The sequence below is a fragment of the Gouania willdenowi genome, chromosome 22 (assembly GCF_900634775.1).
Source record: "Gouania willdenowi chromosome 22, fGouWil2.1, whole genome shotgun sequence".
Lineage (NCBI taxonomy): Eukaryota > Metazoa > Chordata > Actinopteri > Blenniiformes > Gobiesocidae > Gouania > Gouania willdenowi.
Window position 1 is genome coordinate 30647981 of NC_041065.1, and position 20838 is coordinate 30668818.

The 20838-nt window shown below is 33.4% G+C and overlaps 1 protein-coding gene and 1 long non-coding RNA gene across 4 annotated transcripts in view; one reads left to right on the forward strand and one right to left on the reverse strand.

The window, feature by feature from the left end:
- Positions 1–17558, reverse strand: part of cnksr1 (connector enhancer of kinase suppressor of Ras 1) — a 44944-nt gene extending 27386 nt beyond the window's left edge. The window contains exons 1-4 of one of the 3 annotated variants that reach the window (XM_028438757.1): positions 17362–17558; positions 13340–13497; positions 7920–8122; positions 6321–6405 (exon numbers count right to left, since the gene is read on the reverse strand). In XM_028438757.1, coding sequence (XP_028294558.1) covers positions 6321–6405; positions 7920–8122; positions 13340–13497; positions 17362–17413 — 498 coding nt within the window. In that variant the 5' untranslated portion in view covers positions 17414–17558. Of the gene's footprint in view, positions 1–113; positions 239–6320; positions 6406–7919; positions 8123–13339; positions 13498–17361 lie in introns of those variants that run through there. The other 2 variants (XM_028438756.1, XM_028438758.1) reach the window with 2 other exon arrangements.
- Positions 56–13648, forward strand: LOC114456781 (uncharacterized). The gene is made up of 2 exons (XR_003672880.1): positions 56–192; positions 13266–13648. It is a non-coding gene; the product is annotated as an uncharacterized LOC114456781 (long non-coding RNA).
- Positions 17559–20838: the final 3280 nt, after the last annotated feature.

Below are 20838 nucleotides of genomic sequence, written 5' to 3' on the forward strand. Positions count from 1 at the left end.
AGAAGTTCTGTTTACCATCTATTTAAAGACTGGAGCACATGGTCACATCAGATCTCTTTCACACCAGCTGCTTTGATCAATTTCAATCTTTCTAATATTATCAACACATTTACCTTCATCGTGCCTTAACTTTAGCTTCTTTAATTCTTGTTTTCTTTTCTCCAGCTACAATTCATCTGATATCTGTTATCTGTAAGTATAACTAATGCATTTTTCAGCTTCTTCCTGATTTTTCTTGTCTGCGATGCAACTGAGCCTCTGAGATGTTATTCCCTCCTGCTTCTTTACTAGGTCATCCAATAGCAGTGTAGTTCCACACTCAGAACAGAGCGTTCCCTGCTCACAGCCCCAATCTGTGCTGGAACTTTTACAGCAAAGTTGGTCATATATTAATCGTACGATACATCATAGTGTATTTTAGTTAATTTATAAGTGAGAATATTGGATTTTATAAAACAAAAGTAGGTTTTTGTGTTTTTAATGGCCACAGTTGGTCCCAGAAAGAAGGAAGTTGTTCTAATAAAAAGTTAAAAATTAAAGAGACGTGAAGTATTTTCACCTTGACGTCGTCTTTAACAGGAGGTTATATTATAAATGCAAAGCCCTCGCTCTATTTTTGGTGCAGCAAAAAAACTAAATATGTAAAAAAAAAAATTTTTACAAAATTACAGAAAGATAAAGACGAGAAAACATAAATACACAAAATGACAACAGAAAGACATGATTCCATAAACCATGAATACAACTCAAAATGAGAGAAAATGATTTAAAAAATGACTGAGAAATTTACAAAAACACAGGAAAATTACTCAAAAAAAACACAAAATGACTCATAACATACAAACAAAATGACAAGAAAATACAGTAAATGACTTGAAAAACACACAAAACAACAGAAAAACACATGACACCAATTACACGCAAAACCATGAATAAAACACAAAATGAGAGATAAATAAATACAAAATGAGAGATAAATAAATACAAAATGAGAGATAAATAAATACAAAATGACAGAGAAATTTACAAAAAAACCCACACAAAACAACCACAAATACACACAAAAACTACTCCATACAGCCAAAATAACAACAAATACACATAAAAAATGAGTAAAAAAACACAAAATGATGGCAAAAATGCACAAAATGACTCATGACATACAAAACAACAAAAACAAACAAACAAAATGACTTAAACTTGAAAAAAAAAAACACAAGACACCAACGAAAAATCACAAAATGAGAGATTTGCACAAAAACAACCACAAAACAACACAAAATGACACCGAAAACAGACGAAAAACGCTTTGTTCTTTCCTGTGTTCATGCTACGTATATTATTCTTAACGCTGACATGAATCTTGATAAATAATGATCAGATGAATAATGTAATAAACCTCTGCTCTATGAGATCAGAACTAAAACTGTGAAAATTTTCTATCCATGTCACATACCGTCTTTTATTCCGTCTCACTTCATATCTTTACGATCTTCTCAGAGCTCCTTCTTAAGCTCTCTGTCCCTCCCTTGGGCTTTCCTTATGGGTTCAAAGCAAAGTGAGCCAGTGCAGCACAGGATCCCACCATTAGCACCACCATTAGCACCAGCTGACCTTGATCTCCTCCAGGGTGTGAGAAAACAGATCAACTGCCACAGTTACACGCTATTGTAGAAGAAGAGTCCTTTTCTTTGGTGTAAACGGCGCGGAGCGGCTTCTCCAGAGGCATGAGAGGCCGTGACCAACGTTAAGGAGGGAGGGGCCACTTGTCCCAATTAGCTCCTCTAGGCTAGGTTACTTTAAGCAGCCATGACCAGGCTAAGCTCTATGAATTAAGGCTATGGTAACACTAAGCTGATGACGTGATCGCTGTGTCACACACACACATGCACGACCACAGGTTAATGTTGGCATGATGACAGCTGGTAGATCAACATGACTCTCATACATCAGTAAGTCAGATATTAATGTATTAATGTAGCAGCTGTGAGTGACCTCTGACCTGTTCCCTTAAAGCATAATAATAAACATAACATGCATTATATCAGAGATGGACGACTTTTATCACACAAAATAGCGATTCTATCTAATCCCCAGGGTCACATGATGAGCATTAACACAGGAAGTGTTTTTATTGTCGTTTTGTATATATTTTTTGTTTTTTTTTGTTTGTGATGTATTTTTAATTGTACTTTTGTAATTTTCTATGTAATTTTTCTGTATTTTAGTAGGTTTTAGTAGGTCATTTCTATTGTTATTGTGTGTGTTATGAATCATTTTGTGTATTTTTGTTGTAGTTTTATATATTTCTCTGCCATTTTGTCATTTTTTTGTCTATATTTTTATATTTCCATCATTGTTGCTGTTATTTAGTGTTATGAATCTTTTTTTTTCATTACTAAATAATTAACATACACCTTTCCCACTTACATTGTTATTTATTACATTTTCAGAATTGCCCGTTATGGTGTGCAAATGTCCCACTAATCGTAAAAGAACTTTTTCTAAAGTTTAAAGACGTCAAAACGTCTTAAAAGAAAATCCCAGCTTTAATTTTTTAAAAAAAAGAGTTGCTGTATTTTTACTTTAATGATCCTTAAACAAAATAAGCACAAAAACTGATTTTCCTTTGCTTAGAATAGCTAAATATGGTGTTTCAAATCAACCTCAGGTACAACAAATATTACATTTTAAATTGTTTTAACTTGAAATAAACTATAGCTTATCAAATATAAACCATTTAAAAAAAATTAAAAAAAATGGTGGATATTTAAAATGTTGTTTTATTTAAATTTGTCATACAATTTCATAGCATGACACTGCAGAAACGCAGCGTTGCCAGATGAAGTAGTTTATTGGTGTTAGTCAGTAAATAAAACAAACAGCTTATATATGTTTAGACTGATATCACACAACATTATCAGCTTCATCTGCACCAAACAAATAGAAATATCACTTATAATTTAATGTATAAACTAATTCACTGACTGTGGATAATTTGTAAAAAAAAATAAATTAAAAAAAAGGGGCGAATTAAACAGAAATATAGACGATAAAACAAGGCTAAAAGCTCTAAAATCTACTTTTCCATTTTTCACTCTGTTATAAATTACACGTGCAGCTTATTTCTCCTTTAGTTGCACCAAAAACCAGATGTGAAAACAATTACAAATACTCAAGTTACTGTAATTGATTAGCTTTTTTAGTATATTTCTAAATCAGTCATTTTACTAATTAATTACAATTATGGCATAATTATAAATTATTGTGATTTTAAAAATCTGTTGCTGTTATAATGGTAATAAAATTGTAATTGAGTTCAGATAATAGACTTTGTAATTGCCATGAAAGTTTTATTAAAATATGCAATTATAATTTAACGCTAAACTATTGTACAGTTCTAGTACACATATGTAGTCAATTATTAACATAATTATGTTTCATATCAAGCTTTTCCACATTTTACTATCTAAAAATATATATAAATCAAGGGCGGGGTATATTGACACCAAAAATATTAAAACCTATATTTTCATTGATTAGGAAGCCTAGTATGTTAACCAATAAATAGGAAAGAAATTAGATCATATATTTGAAGTATTTTACAGCTGATTTAGGACCTGTTTTCATAAGAGAGAGTTAACTTTTATTAGCTTATTTATTTCAGGCTCAGTAATTGTGATTAATTTTAATTTAATAATTTAGAGTGCAATTGTAATTGAGTTTTTGAGGATAAAAAAAAAAATGTAATTTAATTCTTATTGGAAAAAATGCTGGTCACTGCAATTGTAATTGAACATGGATAGTTGAAAAAGTAATTGTAACCAACCCTGGTAGGATATATCAGTACTCTTTATACCTCTGCCAATAACAGACTGTAACAGACTGTCTGTCCATTCAAACATTAAAAAGCAGAAACTGGCATTCGTCCTTGTGGTAGCGTGAGTTTAAATGTACTTGTAATAATAATAATAATAATAAAGCATCACCTGGTGGAGGATAATCCAATCACAGAGGTGAGAATTGGGCTGTGATCCAAATGAAGCTCCACTGAGGTTAAATATAAACTTTAATGATCCCTCCTGTCTTGATATCTGCTTATCTCTAATGAGGTAATAGCTGCTCTCGGCCCGTTGCTCGGAGAAATAACACGGGAGTCAAAACGTCACATGAAACTGGAGGTTTAGGTTCCCTCCCTTCGCTTCCCACTCCGCCTCTTAACCCGAACACAACAAACATATCCAGGCCTGTCCTCCCCTCTGTAGCCTCTCTTTCTCTCTCTCTCTCTCCCTCTCACACACACACACACACACACTCCTCAATGTCCACAAATGCATCCCTGGCTGTCAGAACTATTCCAGTTACCACACCCACTGGTTTCAAAGCACACAAGCAGATCAGATCGAAACCCTTGATTTAATAAATCATTTCAGCCCGAGCTTCCTCCAGCTGCAGCTGCCGACAAATATGCCAGGAATGTAAAGATAAAGCATGCGTGAGACGTACGCAGGGAGTGTGTTTGTGCTTCTGCTTTTCTCGTTTCTTCATAAGTGCTGGTTTTAAAGGACAGATAATCACTCTACGGGTTACACTTCCTCATGGGAGAGTGCTGGTAGGTATAGGGTAGTTCCTCTTCACCTTAAAATGGCCATGTTTACATGAGAGCTTTAATTCAGAATTACAATTAAATCCTCTTTAAAATGACCTCATAAACTGACCATATTTTGATTTCTAAGTGTGATTTCTTCAACGTTTTCTGACTTGTAATGACAAAATACTAGAGCTGGGTATCGCCACGTACAGTACCTAACGATACTATCACTATCACAATGTTTTGCCCACAATAACGATAATATCGCGATACAGTGATTCTGCGATAGTCGTTATAGTGCAAGAAATAACGTCCACGATACAGCACGATATCTGTGTCACTGAAGAAATTCAGAATTTATCGACTGCACTGAATCCATTTCACAGGAATAACAGCCAAGTAAAACAAAGTGTATCACACACACGCACACGCACACGCACACGCACACGCACACACACACTCTCCAAATATCCACTCCTCACCTATTGTCTCATTGTACTGTGTATGTACTGCATTATCTCTGTGTATCATGTATGTATTATATATATATATATATATATATATATATATATATATATATATAGTTTTCATCATGTCTTGTATGTTGCAATATTTAAAAAAATAAATTAATTAAAAAAAATCGATAATTGGTGCCAGTGTATTTGATAACGTACGGCAAGACAAAATATTGCATTATATCATAGTATCAATATTTTAGCACACCACTACAAAACACAATATAGTAGATAAATAACTTGTTATTGTCCATAAGGTTTAAATATGAATTTCTCTTTATAACACAGACTTGAAAATGTATTATTTATTATGCATTATAACAATCTTTTTCTTGAAAAAGCTCATATATACCTTCTTAAAATCACTCAATCCTTAAAACAATGAGAAACATCTCCTAGAAATAAAGCTAGTCCTGGTAAATCCAAACGTATCGTCATCCTATTATAAACAAATGAAAATGGCCATTACAAATTAAACTTAAATCCGAAATAAGTTACTGGTTTATTCTGATTTTAATTCCGAATGAAATCATTCCTCGATCTTGTAAACATTTAATTCCGCTTTAAATTAATTCCGGTCGTTCTGCGCATGCTCGGCATGTCGCGATGACGCGCTGGTGACGACATAATCCAACATGGCCGCTAGAGTGGTTCACAATATAATGCTATAAAAAAAAAAGTTTTCCAAATTTTCCCAGATCACATTTTGCCTTGTTTTTATTCACATTTTAAACATGTGTACAGAGAATTGAGCCAATATAATGTCCTTTTTATTGCTCAGTCAAAGAATATGTCATTTTTATTAGACACTTGAACCGAGATAAATGTAAGTATGGTCATTAATAGTTTATTTCTGTATTTATAGTAAATGAGTAAGAACAATAGAACAATTCAAATTGTGTTCCTGAAAATAGAAACAATATCAACATTGTGAAAAGAAAAAGTGTGCCACCCCTAAATGTGCAGCAACTGACTTACAAACGTGTGTTTTCAAAGTAAACCTAGATTCAGAATTACTATTTCCATGTAAACACGAAGCAGAACACTTTAATTCAGAATGATTTAATTCCGAATATTTAATCCTGAATTAAAAAAATACCATGTAAACGTGGCAATGTGACATACTTACAAACAAAATGTCATACATTTAACTGTCACACAGGCATTCCTTTCATTTCATTACGCAGTCATCACTTTAGAACCAACAGCCCTACCTTGTGCACAATCTTTGCCAGCTCTTTGCAGTACGTGAAGATGTCTTTACTGGTGGTGTACCCACTCAGCTGGGTGAACTGATATCTGGAATTAACAATGTAAGGCAAGGCAAGGCAAATTTATTTGTATAGCGCATTTCATACACAAGGCAACTCAATGTGCTTTACATGATAAAACATTCAACTGTTTAAAATCAATAAGAACGTTTAAAATCATCAGTAAAATCAATTCAAATCATCAACAAACACATTACATCAACAACATGACCATAAATCTGTCTCTCAATCATACGCAGTAAAAAAAAAAAAAGTGCCTTTAACTTTGATTTAAAAATGTTCACATGTGATGCTGACTTCAGCTCTGCTGCAGTTTGTTCCACTTCTTTGCAGCATAACAACTAAAAGCAGCATCACCATGTTTACTGTGAACTCTGGGCTCCACTATCTGACCTGTGTCCATAGATCTGAGAGACCTGCTGGGTTCATACCTGACTAACATGTCACTGATGTATTCTGGACCAAACCCATTCACAGATTTATAACCAGCAGCAGAACTTTAAAGTCTATTCTGAGGCTACTACTACTACTACTGCTACTATTACTATTATTACTACTGCTACTGCTACTATAACTACTACTACTACTGCTACTACTACTATTACTATTACTACTACTGCTACTATTACTATTACTACTACTGCTACTACTACTATTACTACTACTACTACTGCTACTATTACTACTACTACTGCTACTATTACTACTACTACTACTATTACTACTACTACTGCTACTATTACTATTACTACTACTGCTACTACTACTACTACTACTGCTACTATTACTACTACTACTACTACTGCTACTATTACTACTACTACTACTATTACTACTACTACTGCTACTATTACTATTATTACTACTGCTACTATTACTACTACTACTACTATTACTACTACTACTGCTACTATTACTATTACTACTACTGCTACTATTACTACTACTACTACTATTACTACTACTACTGCTACTATTACTATTACTACTACTGCTACTACTACTACTACTACTACTACTATTACTACTACTACTACTATTACTACTACTACTGCTACTATTACTACTACTACTACTACTACTACTACTACTGCTACTACTACTACTACTGCTACTATTACTATTACTGCTACTATTACTATTACTGCTACTATTACTATTACTGCTACTATTACTACTACTACAATTACTACTACTACTACTGCTACTACTACTGCTACTATTACTATTACTGCTACTATTACTACTACTACAATTACTACTACTGCTACTACTACTATTACTATTACTACTACTATTACTACTACTACTACTATTACTGCTACTATTACTACTACTACAATTACTACTACTGCTACTATTACTACTACTACAATTACTACTACTGCTACTACTACTATTACTATTACTACTACTACTACTACTACTACTATTACTACTACTACTATTACTATTACTGCTACTATTACTACTACTACTACTATTACTATTACTACTACTGCTACTATAACTACTACTACTACTACTACTACTGCTACGTACCTGTTGAGTAAAGAGAAAAGGCCTTTGGCTGAGGTGATGAGATCAACAACGTTTTTCAGTGTAGCAGCTGATAGCTTGGTGGTGATGCGTCCATCGTAGCCATTGTAGCGCCAGTGGCTCTGGATGCCCATCTGAAGAGTGTGAGCGACGGCTCGCAGCTTCTCCGTCAGGCCGCGCAGGTTCTCCCCACCCATACCGTACGTCTGGAGCACATACACACCATTAAGATAACACACCATTTGGGTTGTGAAACACTGTGAGGTGGTCGCCAGATACCTTTAGGGAAACTAAGAACATTTTCTGAACATTTTGAGCCCATTGTTGCTTATTTTTATCAGCAACTACACCAAACTTACCTATTTTCATCACTTTTTCTTGTCATACTTTTGCTCCTTTTAAAGCATTTTTGCTACATTACTCCCATTTCTGCCACTTCTCCATCACATTCCAATGGCTTTTCCACACATTTTTTCCACTTTTTAGTATTTATAAACACTTTCCACCACTTTTCCCCTAATGTCACATATGTCTACCCATTATTGTCACTTTTAACCTCTTTTCACCATATTTCATACTTATTTTTGCCAATTTAACCCCATTCACAATTTTTCATGCCCATTATTTGCCAGTTTAAAATAATCGTTACAACTTTTAAGCCAATATTGACCTTTTGAACCCTTTTACTTCACTTTTAACCCATTTTATATCTGATTAGAACAAGGATTTACATATTTAAGATGACTATATGTCGAAAATAATAATAAACTTCCTGGATAACAGTGGCTATTATTCAGATAATTAGATACATGTGGTTATCACAGATTCATAGAACAATGGACCATCAACTTTGACTTTATGGATTCCCCCGTAAAATGAAATGTATCAAAATTAAAACATGAAATTTCAAAGAATGGAAAAAACTGGAAGTTGAGTCAATCCTATGTTTTTATATTCTCAACTAATTAAAATCCAAGAAAACGTGATAATCCAGCCTGTAAACCATCATTTACTCACAGACTGTATCTGAATGTTGATGAATCACAGAAAAGACATTTTTCACTGTCACTGTTGGAAGCTCAAGGTCAGAAATGGGCAACTTTTATCACAGCGAGGCCACAAAAATGTGATTGTATCTGATTCAAAGGTCACATTATTATCTGAGGGTCACATGATCAACATTCATGTCAGTATTTAGAATTAAGTATTTGAGCTTTAACACTGTAGAGAACAAAGAGTTTTGTTTATTTGTCTCTTAATTTGCGTGTGTTTGTTGTTTGTGTTGTTGTGTTGTGGTTTTTAGTCATTGTGTGTATTTAAATTGTCATTTTGTATATTTTTCTTCTCATTTTGTGTGCGCTTGTTGTTCTGGGTTTTTTTATTCGATTGTATGCATTGTATTGTATGGTTTTTTTTTCTTGTCATTTTGTGTGTTTTTGGAGTAATTTAGCTTTTTTCTTTGTACATTTTTCTGATTATTTATTTATATAATGAGTATATTTTTATTTAATTTAGTGTGATTTTGTTGTTGTTTTGTCAATGTCATGTACATTTTCTGAATTTTTGTTCTCAATGTGTGCTTTTGGAGTAGTTTTGCATATTTTTGTGATCAATTTGTGTGTTTTTGGAGTAATTTAGCTTTTTTTTTTTTTGTATATTTTTCTGATTATGTATTTGTTGTCATTGTGTATATTTTTCTTTCATTTAGTGAGATTTGGTTGTCGTTTTGTAAATTTTACATACATTTTGTGTATTTTTGTTGTCATAATGTGGGCTTTTGGAGTAGTTTTGCATACTTTTATGACCAGTTTGTGTGTTTTTGGAGTAATTTAGCTTTTTCCTTTGTATATTTTTTCTGAATATGTATTTACGCTATCCTTGTGTATTTTTCTCTTTCATTTTGTGTGATTTTGTTATGGTTTTGATGTTGTTTTGTCAAATTTACTTGCATTTTGTGTATTTTTGTTTTTTTGGAGTAATTTCGTGATTTTCTTTTTACATTTTTCTGATTATGTATCTACGTCGTCATTATGTATATTTTTCCTTCATTTTGTGTGAATTTGTTGTCATTTTTATCAATTTCACTTTCATTTCGTGTATTTTTGTTGTCTTAATGTGAGTTTTTGGAGTAGTTTTGTGTATTTTTTGTGGTCATTTTGCGTGTTTTTACTGAGGTTTTGTGTATTTTTCTGTCATTTTGTATTTCAGAGGGATTTTTCCCATGTCTGATTTAAATTATCAACAAAAATATATATATATATATCCAATCTTTTACTGAAGGAGGCAAAACACAAAAGTCAGCAGATAAACACTAAACAATCTCACGATGTTAGCGAGTTTTAAAAGAACTTATCACACTATTTATTACACAGCGTTCTCTAACACACATTTAAACTGTTGTAATTCTTGACTCTTGGGTGAGAAAAGATTCAATCGTAGGTTCGTGAAGGTTTCAACAACACTTTTCTTGTGGAAAATCAGTCGCTACTTAATTTCAAGGTTGTTTAAAGACGAAGTCATTGCCTTCGGAAAAGAAAAAAGCTGATGATAAAACTGAGAAGGAAAAATATTGTGTGTTCTGACCTTCGGTTGAATTAAAAGTGCTTCAGCAGATCTATTTTAACACTGATGTCCCATTCATGAATATATTATATTTCCAATGCAACATTGACAACTTAGAAGTATTTTGCCAAACAACACAGCATTATCTCGGCAGACATGTAGCAATATTAGGCTAAGATGGGATTTTTAATGGGATCCACAATAGAAAACCAATGGTTCACACTTAAAATACAGAAATCCAAGATGGCCGCCATCTATATTGCTAATTTGGATATTTTGTCATAACTTTGGTTCTTTTTGACATAGAAACATGATCTCAGTGGCAAATTATAGGTTTTCGGGGTCAAGGAATTCAATATTATATCTTAAAATACCTTAAATTGTGCTCGGAGCAAAATACAAGATGGCCACCATCCGTATTGCATATTTTAATCTTACCATAACTTTGGTTCTGTTAGATGCGGAAACATGATCTTTGTGGCAAAATGTAGGTTTTTGGGGAGAAAGATTGTCATGAAATAGCTTAAAATACTGTAAATTGCACCCAGAGCCAGGTATGAAATGGTCACCACAATGTTTTACATGTGAAAAGGGTGAAATTGGGACTTTTTCAATTTATTATCTTTCAGAGATATAAAATAAAAACTATTTTTTCACTTAATCTTTTTTTTTTTCTTATGTCATAGATTATCGTAGATTGATTTCTGACCAATATATTGATAATCGCTAGCGTGAGCTTTGTATCGCGTTGCCACCCCTAAAAACTCGTACCGTACTTTTTTTTTTTTTTAGCAAAATTCCAAAAAAACTGCTAGACTTGCGTCACTACAAGGGCACATTACTCCAGTTTTAAAGTCTTTACACTGGCTCCCAGTCAGCCTCAGAATAGACTGTAAAGTTCTGCTGCTGGTGTATAAATGTGTGAATGGGTTTGGTCCAGAATACATCAGTGAGATGTTAGTCAGGTATGAACCCAGCAGGTCTCTCAGATCTATGGACACAGGTCAGATAGTGGAGCCCAGAGCTCACAGTAAACATGGTGATGCTGCTTTTAGTTGTTATGCTGCAAAGAAGTGGAACAAACTGCAGCAGAGCTGAAGTCAGCATCACATGTGAACATTTTTAAATCAAAGTTAAAGGCACTTTTTTTCTCTACTGCATATGATTGAGAGAGATTTTTAGTCATGTTGTTGATGTAATGATGATTTTACTGATGATTTTAATTGATTTTACTGATGATTTTAAATGTTCTTATTGATTTTAAACAATTGAATGTTTTATCATGTAAAGCACATTGAGTTGCCTTGAGTATGAAATGCGCTATACAAATAAATTTGCCTTGCCTAGCCGTACAATGAATAGCGAACTACACACACTTTTCCCATTGATCACAAACGACCCACGGTCTTTCTTGTACAGTATTCTCACAGTAAATGAATTAAAATGCAAAGGTTTCTTAGGAAGAACAAGAAGCGACTTTCACACATGATTAGTTTCAGGTCTATCATTACTTTTCTGTGCCAAGGGCCACAAAGTGTGATCATCTCACTAAGAAAGGAGCATCAGTTTTCTGTGATCATCAGTGAAATGGGTTGAACGCGTTTGGTTATGTTGATGCACGTCAACCAACGCGAACCTTTCGTGACCTTTCACAGTGTTTGTAGTCGATAATAAATGTGTGTGTGCTTGGTTTGATTCATGTGTTCAGTGTTTCTACTTCAGAGACACACATGGGTTTTTTTTTTTTTTTTTTTTTTAAATTGATTCTACTTCAAATGTTGGCGTAATATTGTAATGACAAATTAAAAACATGTTACAGTGTTTTTAAACTCCATTAGGAAATGATGAGACTGGAGGATAATTAGGTACCAAGGGATGAAGTGGTTTTATTTAACTGTAACACTTGCTGTGTTGGTATGCACAGTATTAAGCACATATGATAAATCTGCTTTGGTAACATTACTGGTTATTTGTTAGTCCCGCCCTTGATCGCATCTTAAAATAAAAGCAAAAAATGACAACAGAAATCAACAAAATTAAGTAAAAATACTAAAAAAAAACACAAAAGAAATTTACAAAACAACAAAAATACACAAAATCACTCAAAAAACAAAAAAACAAAATTAAAGATAAATGCACATAAATAATACAATAAATATTTAATGACAACATAATAAACAAAAAAAACCACACAAAAGTAAGAGAATTATACAAAATGACTACAAAAATCAAAAATGGATACACATAATTAAGTTACACAAAACAGAAGAAATAGGGAAAAAAAGACAACAAAATAAGACCAAAAACAACAACAGAAATCAACAAAATTAATTAAAAAGAAGAAAAAAAAACACAAAAATAACAGATGTTAATAAAACAACAACAAAAATACACAACATGACAGATAAAATGCATCAAAATAACAATAATAAGTAATATATAATGACAACGGAAATACACAATATTAACTAACACTTGCACAAGATGACTAAAATACATGTACACTGAAATAATAGACCAAAACAATTACGCATGACTAGAAAAATAACAGAAAGGAAAGTAGCACAAAAACACACAAAACCTTTTGTTCTTTCCTGCATTAATAATCAGATAATTATATTTTTTTGTGGCCCACGCTGTGAAAAATGCTGTCCATATCTGGCTTATACAAACTAAGCTGTTATTCTGTTATAATGTGTGTTTTTGTGTGCGATTAGTGTTGCTAAACTCTCAGAGCAAAGCAGGTCATGTGGGGAGTTCTGATTGGCTGCTTGTTTGTCCTGGCAGGGTTTACTGAAAGGAATCCACAGATATTACATGAATACAGAAGAAAGAAATACAGCAAGTGTTGACTGACTCACCAGAGAGCACAGCTTCTCCACTGCCTCCAGGATGAGCTCCTGGTGTCCGATCTTATGAACCCCCAACCTCTCCAGATCGTGAGAGGTGACCTGCAGCAGATCCATGCCAGATAAATGCCAGTCTGAGACTGAGTACTGATGCAGGGGGGCATCCAGACCTGCACATGGGCCACAGAAGCACAAAGGAAAGCCCATTTGTAAAAACTACATACAAAGTGGCAGAAAAATGCACAATAATAGCACAAGAAATATATATAAGATTGACAGAAATACACATAATTAAGCAAAAGTTGCAGAAGAAAAAAAAAAATCAAATTACAACAAAAAAGACAAAAAGACAACAGAAATCAACAAAATTAAGTAAAAAAAATACACAAAATAAAGAAATTTACAAAACAACAACAAAATTACTAAAAAAAAATTTAGATAAATGCACATAAATAACACAAGAAATATATGACAAGAGAAATACACAAAATTAACCAAAAGTTGCACAAAACAGAAATAACAGAGAAAAAAACAAAACAAAATAACAGAAATCAACAAAAATAAGTAGATACGCAAAAAAAGGTGAAATTTACAAAATAAAACAAATATACACAAAATTACTCAAAAGAAATAGATACATGCATAATAATAATAACACAAGAAGAATATAGTGAAGACAGAAATCAACAAAATCAAGTAAAAATATGCAAAATAACAGAGAAATGTACAAATAACAAAAATACACAAAATGACTAAAAGAAAAACATACACAATGATAGATAAATGCACATACATAACACAAGAAACATATGATAACAGAAATACACAAACATAACCAAAAAAAATAGACAAATTCAAATGACAAAAAAGCACACAAAAATAACAGATGTGTTAGTAAAACCACAACACAAATACACAGAAATGATTTTAAAATCAAATAAAATTGGATTTTTTGGATTAAAGAGGAAGTTTCACTAATATGTTAAGGTTTCATTTATTCAGACATCTGTTTTTCAGAAAATCTACATGTTTTGTCAACTGCCAGCCTTCTTCAGAGGCGTCTGCTGATCGCTTGTCAGGAGATCAAAGTAAATCTCCTGAAAACAGTTAAACTGAATAAATGAAAGTAACTAAACTTTTATTACATCATGATTCATGTTTTGTATAAAAGCAAAATCATGTAGAAAACTGTTAAATTAGTGTTTATGTATCCGTACACTAAAGAGTTAGAATTATACCAGATATTATTCAGGATTATATTGAGGTTTATGGGCTCTCGGTCCTGACACACCCATACCTGCTTGAAAGGATGTAATATGTCATTAGTAATTATTAATAAATGTCTATTGGATTTGTAATAACATAAACAATGAGAAATCATATGCTTTATCTTCAGATTTGACTACAGTCCAATTGGAAACAGTTATTTTAGTCAAAGTTGCAAACTCATGATGTCAGGTGATAATGTGAATTATTATTAAAAAAAAACTATAATTACACAAACAAATTGAACATTTGTTTATCTTGTGATAGAATATTAATAATTCAGTGCCATGGCAACAAAATCTGAGGTCAAACCACTTAGAACTGGGGCGTCAAACTCATATTAGTTCAGATTTTATGCAGAAAAAATGAGTTATTTAAACAATATTGTGCCCTATGTTGTGCTTCTACGTAGACGTAAAAAACTAAATATGTAAGAAACTGACGATATTCAATCAATAAGTGACAAATATCAGACACAACAGGATCTTAATATTACATTTCTTAGATTTTGTGACCAGTTTTTATTTAATTAAGGAAAATGTTACGTAATAATTTGAGGAAAATTAAAAGATTTTGTAAGAGTTTTGAGTTTTTCTTTTTTTTCCTCCAACAATTAAACATTAAAAATGACTGTAATCATCATGTGATATAAGCACCAGGAGTGTTGACTTTCATTCACACAATGATTCATGTTTTCGTTTTCACTTTCTCCTGCGGGCTGAATGGAATGCTCCACAGGGCCAGATTTGGCCCCCGCGCCTCGAGTTTAACAAATCAAAATGACAACAAAAAAAGTAACAAAATGAAAACAGAAATCAACAAAATTAAGTAAAGATACGCAAAAATAACAGTGAAATTTACAAAATGACAACAAATACACACAAAATGACTAAAAAAAACATAGATAAATGCATAATAATAAATAATAAAAGAAATATATAATGATGACAGAAATAGACAATATGATAACAAAAAATAACATAAATCAACAAAATTAAGTAAAAATACACAAAAATAACTGAAAAACATACAAAACGACAACAAAAATACACAAAATGACTAAAAAATAAACATTCAAAATGATTGATAAATGCACTAAATATGTAAGAAACTGACGATATTCAATCAATAAGTGACAAATATCAGACACAACAGGATCTTAATATTACATTTCTTTGATTTTGTGACCAATTTCTATTTAATTAAGGAAAATGTTACGCAAAAAATTTGAGGAAAATGAAAAGATCTTGTAAAAGTTTTGAGTTTTTTTTTTTTCCTCCAACAATTAAACATTAAAAATGATTAATCATCATGTGATATAAGCACCAGGAGTGTTGACTTTCATTTCCACAATGATTCATGTTTTCATTTTCACTTTCTCCTGCGGGCTGAATGGGATGCTCCACAGGGCCAGATTTGGCCCCCGAGCCTCGAGTTTGAAACATGTGACTAAGAATGTGCGCTGACATTAGAAAATCACTGTTAAGTGAATGAATGTTTTTGAAATAGAAAATAAACCATAAAAGATAAATGTGGAGTTAGTTGTTTTAGTTTTTGTCACATGCTCTAATGTATTTAGTAACAGTGGATTAGAAGGAATTAAGTCCTAATGAGTTCAAATGAGTTTGACAGCATTGCTTTCAATAACAGGTGAGACATGTTTGTGTTCGAATCCCATAAACCAGGGGGTGTCAAATACAGAGCAGTCACAGTTTGGGCCTCGTTTGACCTCCCAGTTATAAATGACATGTAAAATATGTAAAGCACCGACTCTATCCAAGCATTACATGACAAATATTTTACATTTCCTTGATTTTGTGACCAATTTTCTACTTAATTTGGCAAATATTTGCAAGATTTGGGAAAAATTGAGATTTCTTTCAACATTTTGCATTTAGAAATGACCGCCATCATCTGATATAAGTTTTGGAAAACTGTGAGCCATGTAAATTTGTGTATGTTTGGCAAACATGTCAAACTTAAGGCCCGGGGGCCAAATCCGGTCCTTTGGAGCATCCAATTCGGCCCGCAGGATTAAGTATAAAAATGAAAGAGAAAACATGAATCATTGTGTAAATGAAAGTCAACAATATTTGCAGTGGCTCACAGTTTCCCCGGTACTTATATCGCATGATTACAGTCACTTTTAATGTTAAACTATTGAGAAAAAAAAAAAATAGTAATTATCAAATTATATTTCCTATAATTAAATAGAAATTGGTCACTAATCTAGGAAATTTAAAGTGGAGATCCTGTTGAGACTGATATTTGTCACTTATTGCTTTAATATTGTGTTGGTTTCCTACATATTTAATATTCTATGTTTACGTAAAAGTGCAAACTAAGGCATAAAATCTGTGGCCCACTTGAGATCAACAAACTGCTCCGTATTTGGCTCCTGAACTAAAATAAGTTTTACACCCTGGATTAATAGGAATCAGTTCAAATGAGTTCAAATGAGTTTGACAGCATTGCTTTTTAATAAACAGGTGAGAAATGTTTGGGTTCGAATCCACAAACTGTGCGTAAATCAATGTGCGCAACGGATACGGAGACTCCTGGATCAGGTTTGAGTTTATTAGTTGTTGTTATGGACTCTGATCGTTGTGTAGTAGTGTGTGTACCTGTGTTATGTTGTGTTTTCTCTAAAGCACCACCACAGGTCACTTCCTCATTCCACCTTCCAGGAGGATTTGTGAAGCGCGTCTATTTCAGCCTCTACCCACAGTAAAAATAAAGGCTTATCCACGGAACCACATGTTGCTCACCTCTCAGCCACTCACTGACTCTGTGCTCACTCCACGACGTGATCGGCTCCATGCTGGGAGTACTGGTGCAGTCCCTGGTTCAGCTCCAGGCCCTGCTGGTGGACTTGTACCTCTCTGAGCTGCTGCTGGAGGGGGAGAAAAAGACTGTTGATCCTGATCCTGGTTCGGACGATGAGGGTTGGCACTCCTTCTCTCAGGTACAGGTAAGAGCAGGCTACCCCCACCACCTGCTGCTGTCAGCCAATAGAAAGCCACTGTCAGCAGAGACCCCTCCCCCCAACCCCTTCTCTCTACCTGGAGAAACGCGTAAAGGCGCAGCTGCGTCTTTAAGGATCCATACACCTCTGTCAGAGCTGCACGAGAGCTAAGGTGCGTCATCTGCGTAAAAACCCAGGGGCGTGCACGACTACGCACACTCCTGTGCAGTGCAGTGTGTGCATGGTACTACCACCACACACCAGGGGCCCACTAGTGCAGGTGTAGGCAACTGGTGGCCCGGGGGCCACATGCGACCCTCGATCTAATTTTATGTGGCCTCCCCAATGTAAATGTACAAACATTACAGAAAAACACACAAAATAAAAGCAAGAATACATTTTTAAAAAAATACAAAGAATTACTACATTGCAGAAAAATACAAGAAAAAAACAGAAAAGACTCAAAAAACACACAAAACGACTACAAGATGAACAAAAAGACAATAGTAATACACAAAATTACTCTGAAAACTATATAAAATTACAGAACGCAAAAACAAAAGTACACAAAAAGACAAGAACAACACAAAAAATGACTTTGCCAACCCATAGCACTAACAAACAACACAAAATGGCAGCACAAATACACAACATGACTCCAAAAAACATGTATTTCACAGGAAAAACACACTAAAAGACTACACATGCCTCACAATGAGCAAGACAACAACAAACACACACACAATGACAAAAAAACACAACTACGCACACTCCTGTGCAGTGCAGTGTGTGCATGGTACTACCACCACCCACCAGGGGCCCATTAGTGCAGGCATAGGCATCTGGCGGCCCGGGGGCCACATGCGACCCTCGATCTAATTTTATGCGGCCTCCCCAATGTAAATGCACAAACATTACAGAAAAACACACAAAACAAAAGCAAGAATACATTAAAAAAGCCAAATTACAACATTACAGAAAAATGCAAAAGAAAAACACAGAAAAGACAAAAAACACACAAAACGACTCCAAAATGAACAAAACGACAACAGCAATACACAAAATCACTCAAAAAAATACAAAATTAACAAAAACTACAACAAAATTGCACAAAAAGACAGAAAAAACATGAAAAATGACTCCGCAAAGGTTTTATTTTGAATAAATAACTTCTAAACATCATCAGTTTAACATATCTATAGAGGCCCTCTGCTCCCCCAATAAGATCCACATCCTCCTACTCACCCTTTAAAATCTATTAAGAGATGGAGATAAAGACGGCAACGCGTCAGTGAGCCGTGAGCCACATTTCATCCCCAATCGGTGCCTTTTATTTGTTTTTTGTTAAATTTTCTATTTCTTTTCTAATTCTGCGGTCTTTAAAGATGAATCTTCAATAAACGAACATTTAGTCTGAATTAAGAATCAAGTGAAATGAGCAGTGGCGGCCGCTCCGTGACGCGTGTCTGATCCGGTGAGTCTCATTTGTTTATTCCATCAATGATTGTTGTGTTTCTACGTCCTTTGATCATGTGTTACTTCGTCCTTTGATCATGTGTTACTACGTCCTTTGATCATAGCGTCGTTTTAAACTCATGATCCGCTGCCAACGCGTTGTTTATACTTCAAAATGTGTGTGTGTGTGTGTGTGTGTGTGTTTCTTTGAAATATTGCGATAAAAAAATATTTTATATTTCACAAAGATTGTTCAGTTACGAACCAAGATATTAATTACAATTTTTTCCCCAATAACAAGTTTTTTTTTACTTTTGGAGCCGATCCTGAATCAGTACATTGATCCAAACCCCCTTTAAAAATGTAATGGAATCTTCCATGGGGTATTGTCTATCTTTGGTTCAAATATAATCAAAATCCATAAATTACTTTTGAAGTAATCCTGTTAAAAAACAAAATAAACGCTGATGAAAATCACAGATAAAATAAGATATTGAAGAATAAGAAGTTTATACTGTTTAGTCTTTTTTGCAAATTTTCCAGTGGTCTTAGTCCTTTTAATGTGCTTTAAAGTGTCATACCATGGCTCAAATAGTTTCTTAGACGTGTGTTTATTACATTCATTTAAAAAATTTAAAATGAACACATTTGAGTTGAAAAGCTAATTTTAAGCATGTTTGTAAACCTTATATCAAGCACACTGAGGTTTCTGTTACAGAAATAGAAGTTTATTCATATATATATATATATATATATATTCCTCTCTCATTTACAAACAAGTTCAATGATATTTAATTTCAATTAATTTAAATTAATTTTAATTAATTTCAAAGGCTACTCCTAGAAGACAGGGCACTACATCAAGACAGAATCAGACCATAGCCTTCACTGTTTCTCATTGAGCTATAAACTTCTTTTCCTTCCAAGCTGTCATTCAACTGGGAGCATCAGTTGGAAGCCAACTGCAAGTGAGGCAACTGTGTTCATATTTATATTTATATATATATATATACAGTATATCAACAAAAAATAAAAACAACTACCTAGTGTTGTGTTCAAGACCACACTATCCGAGACCAAGACTTGCCCGAGACCAGAATGCACCAAGACCAAGACAAGACCAAGACTTTCAGGAGCCGAGACCGAGTCAAGACCAAGACCGAGACAAGCCGAGACCAAGACCAAGACCGAGACCATAAACATTTTTTTTTCAATTTAAAAAAACATAAATAAATAAAATTATGGCAAGGTTCAACAGTTAAATAACATTCTCTCTTTAATTTTAGTTTGTTTTAAATACATTTGACGGACAAAAAAGGTTCCTGCAAAAAATGTACTAAAATATTAAAACTACTACTGCTACTGATAAATTCACAATTATTCTACATATTTGAAAACAAGATTTTTATGTCAGCTGAATGTACAGCAAGTGTTTAAAAGCATTTCTGCCAAGAAATAATGATTCTTGATTCTGATTCTTTGAGTTGTTCAGGTTTAACAGGTCACAGAGTTCACAAGATAATTTTTTAGTTTGAAAAATCCTTTACACAGGTTATTTTTATTAATTCACTTAGTTGATATAGTTTAATTTGGTTACTGTAATGTAACTAGGATATTCAATTAACAAAGGTTTCCAACTGTAACTGTAAATGTGAAACTTTCTGAAATAAAACTACAAACAAGTTGTCATCAGTGTAAAAAACATAGAGCTACAGGTAGATGTGAAACTAAATAAAACAAACACTGGAACAGTCATGTGACAAATCAATCAATAGTTCTTGTTGAGAATTATTATTATTCTGGATACAGTGGAAACAGAAACTAT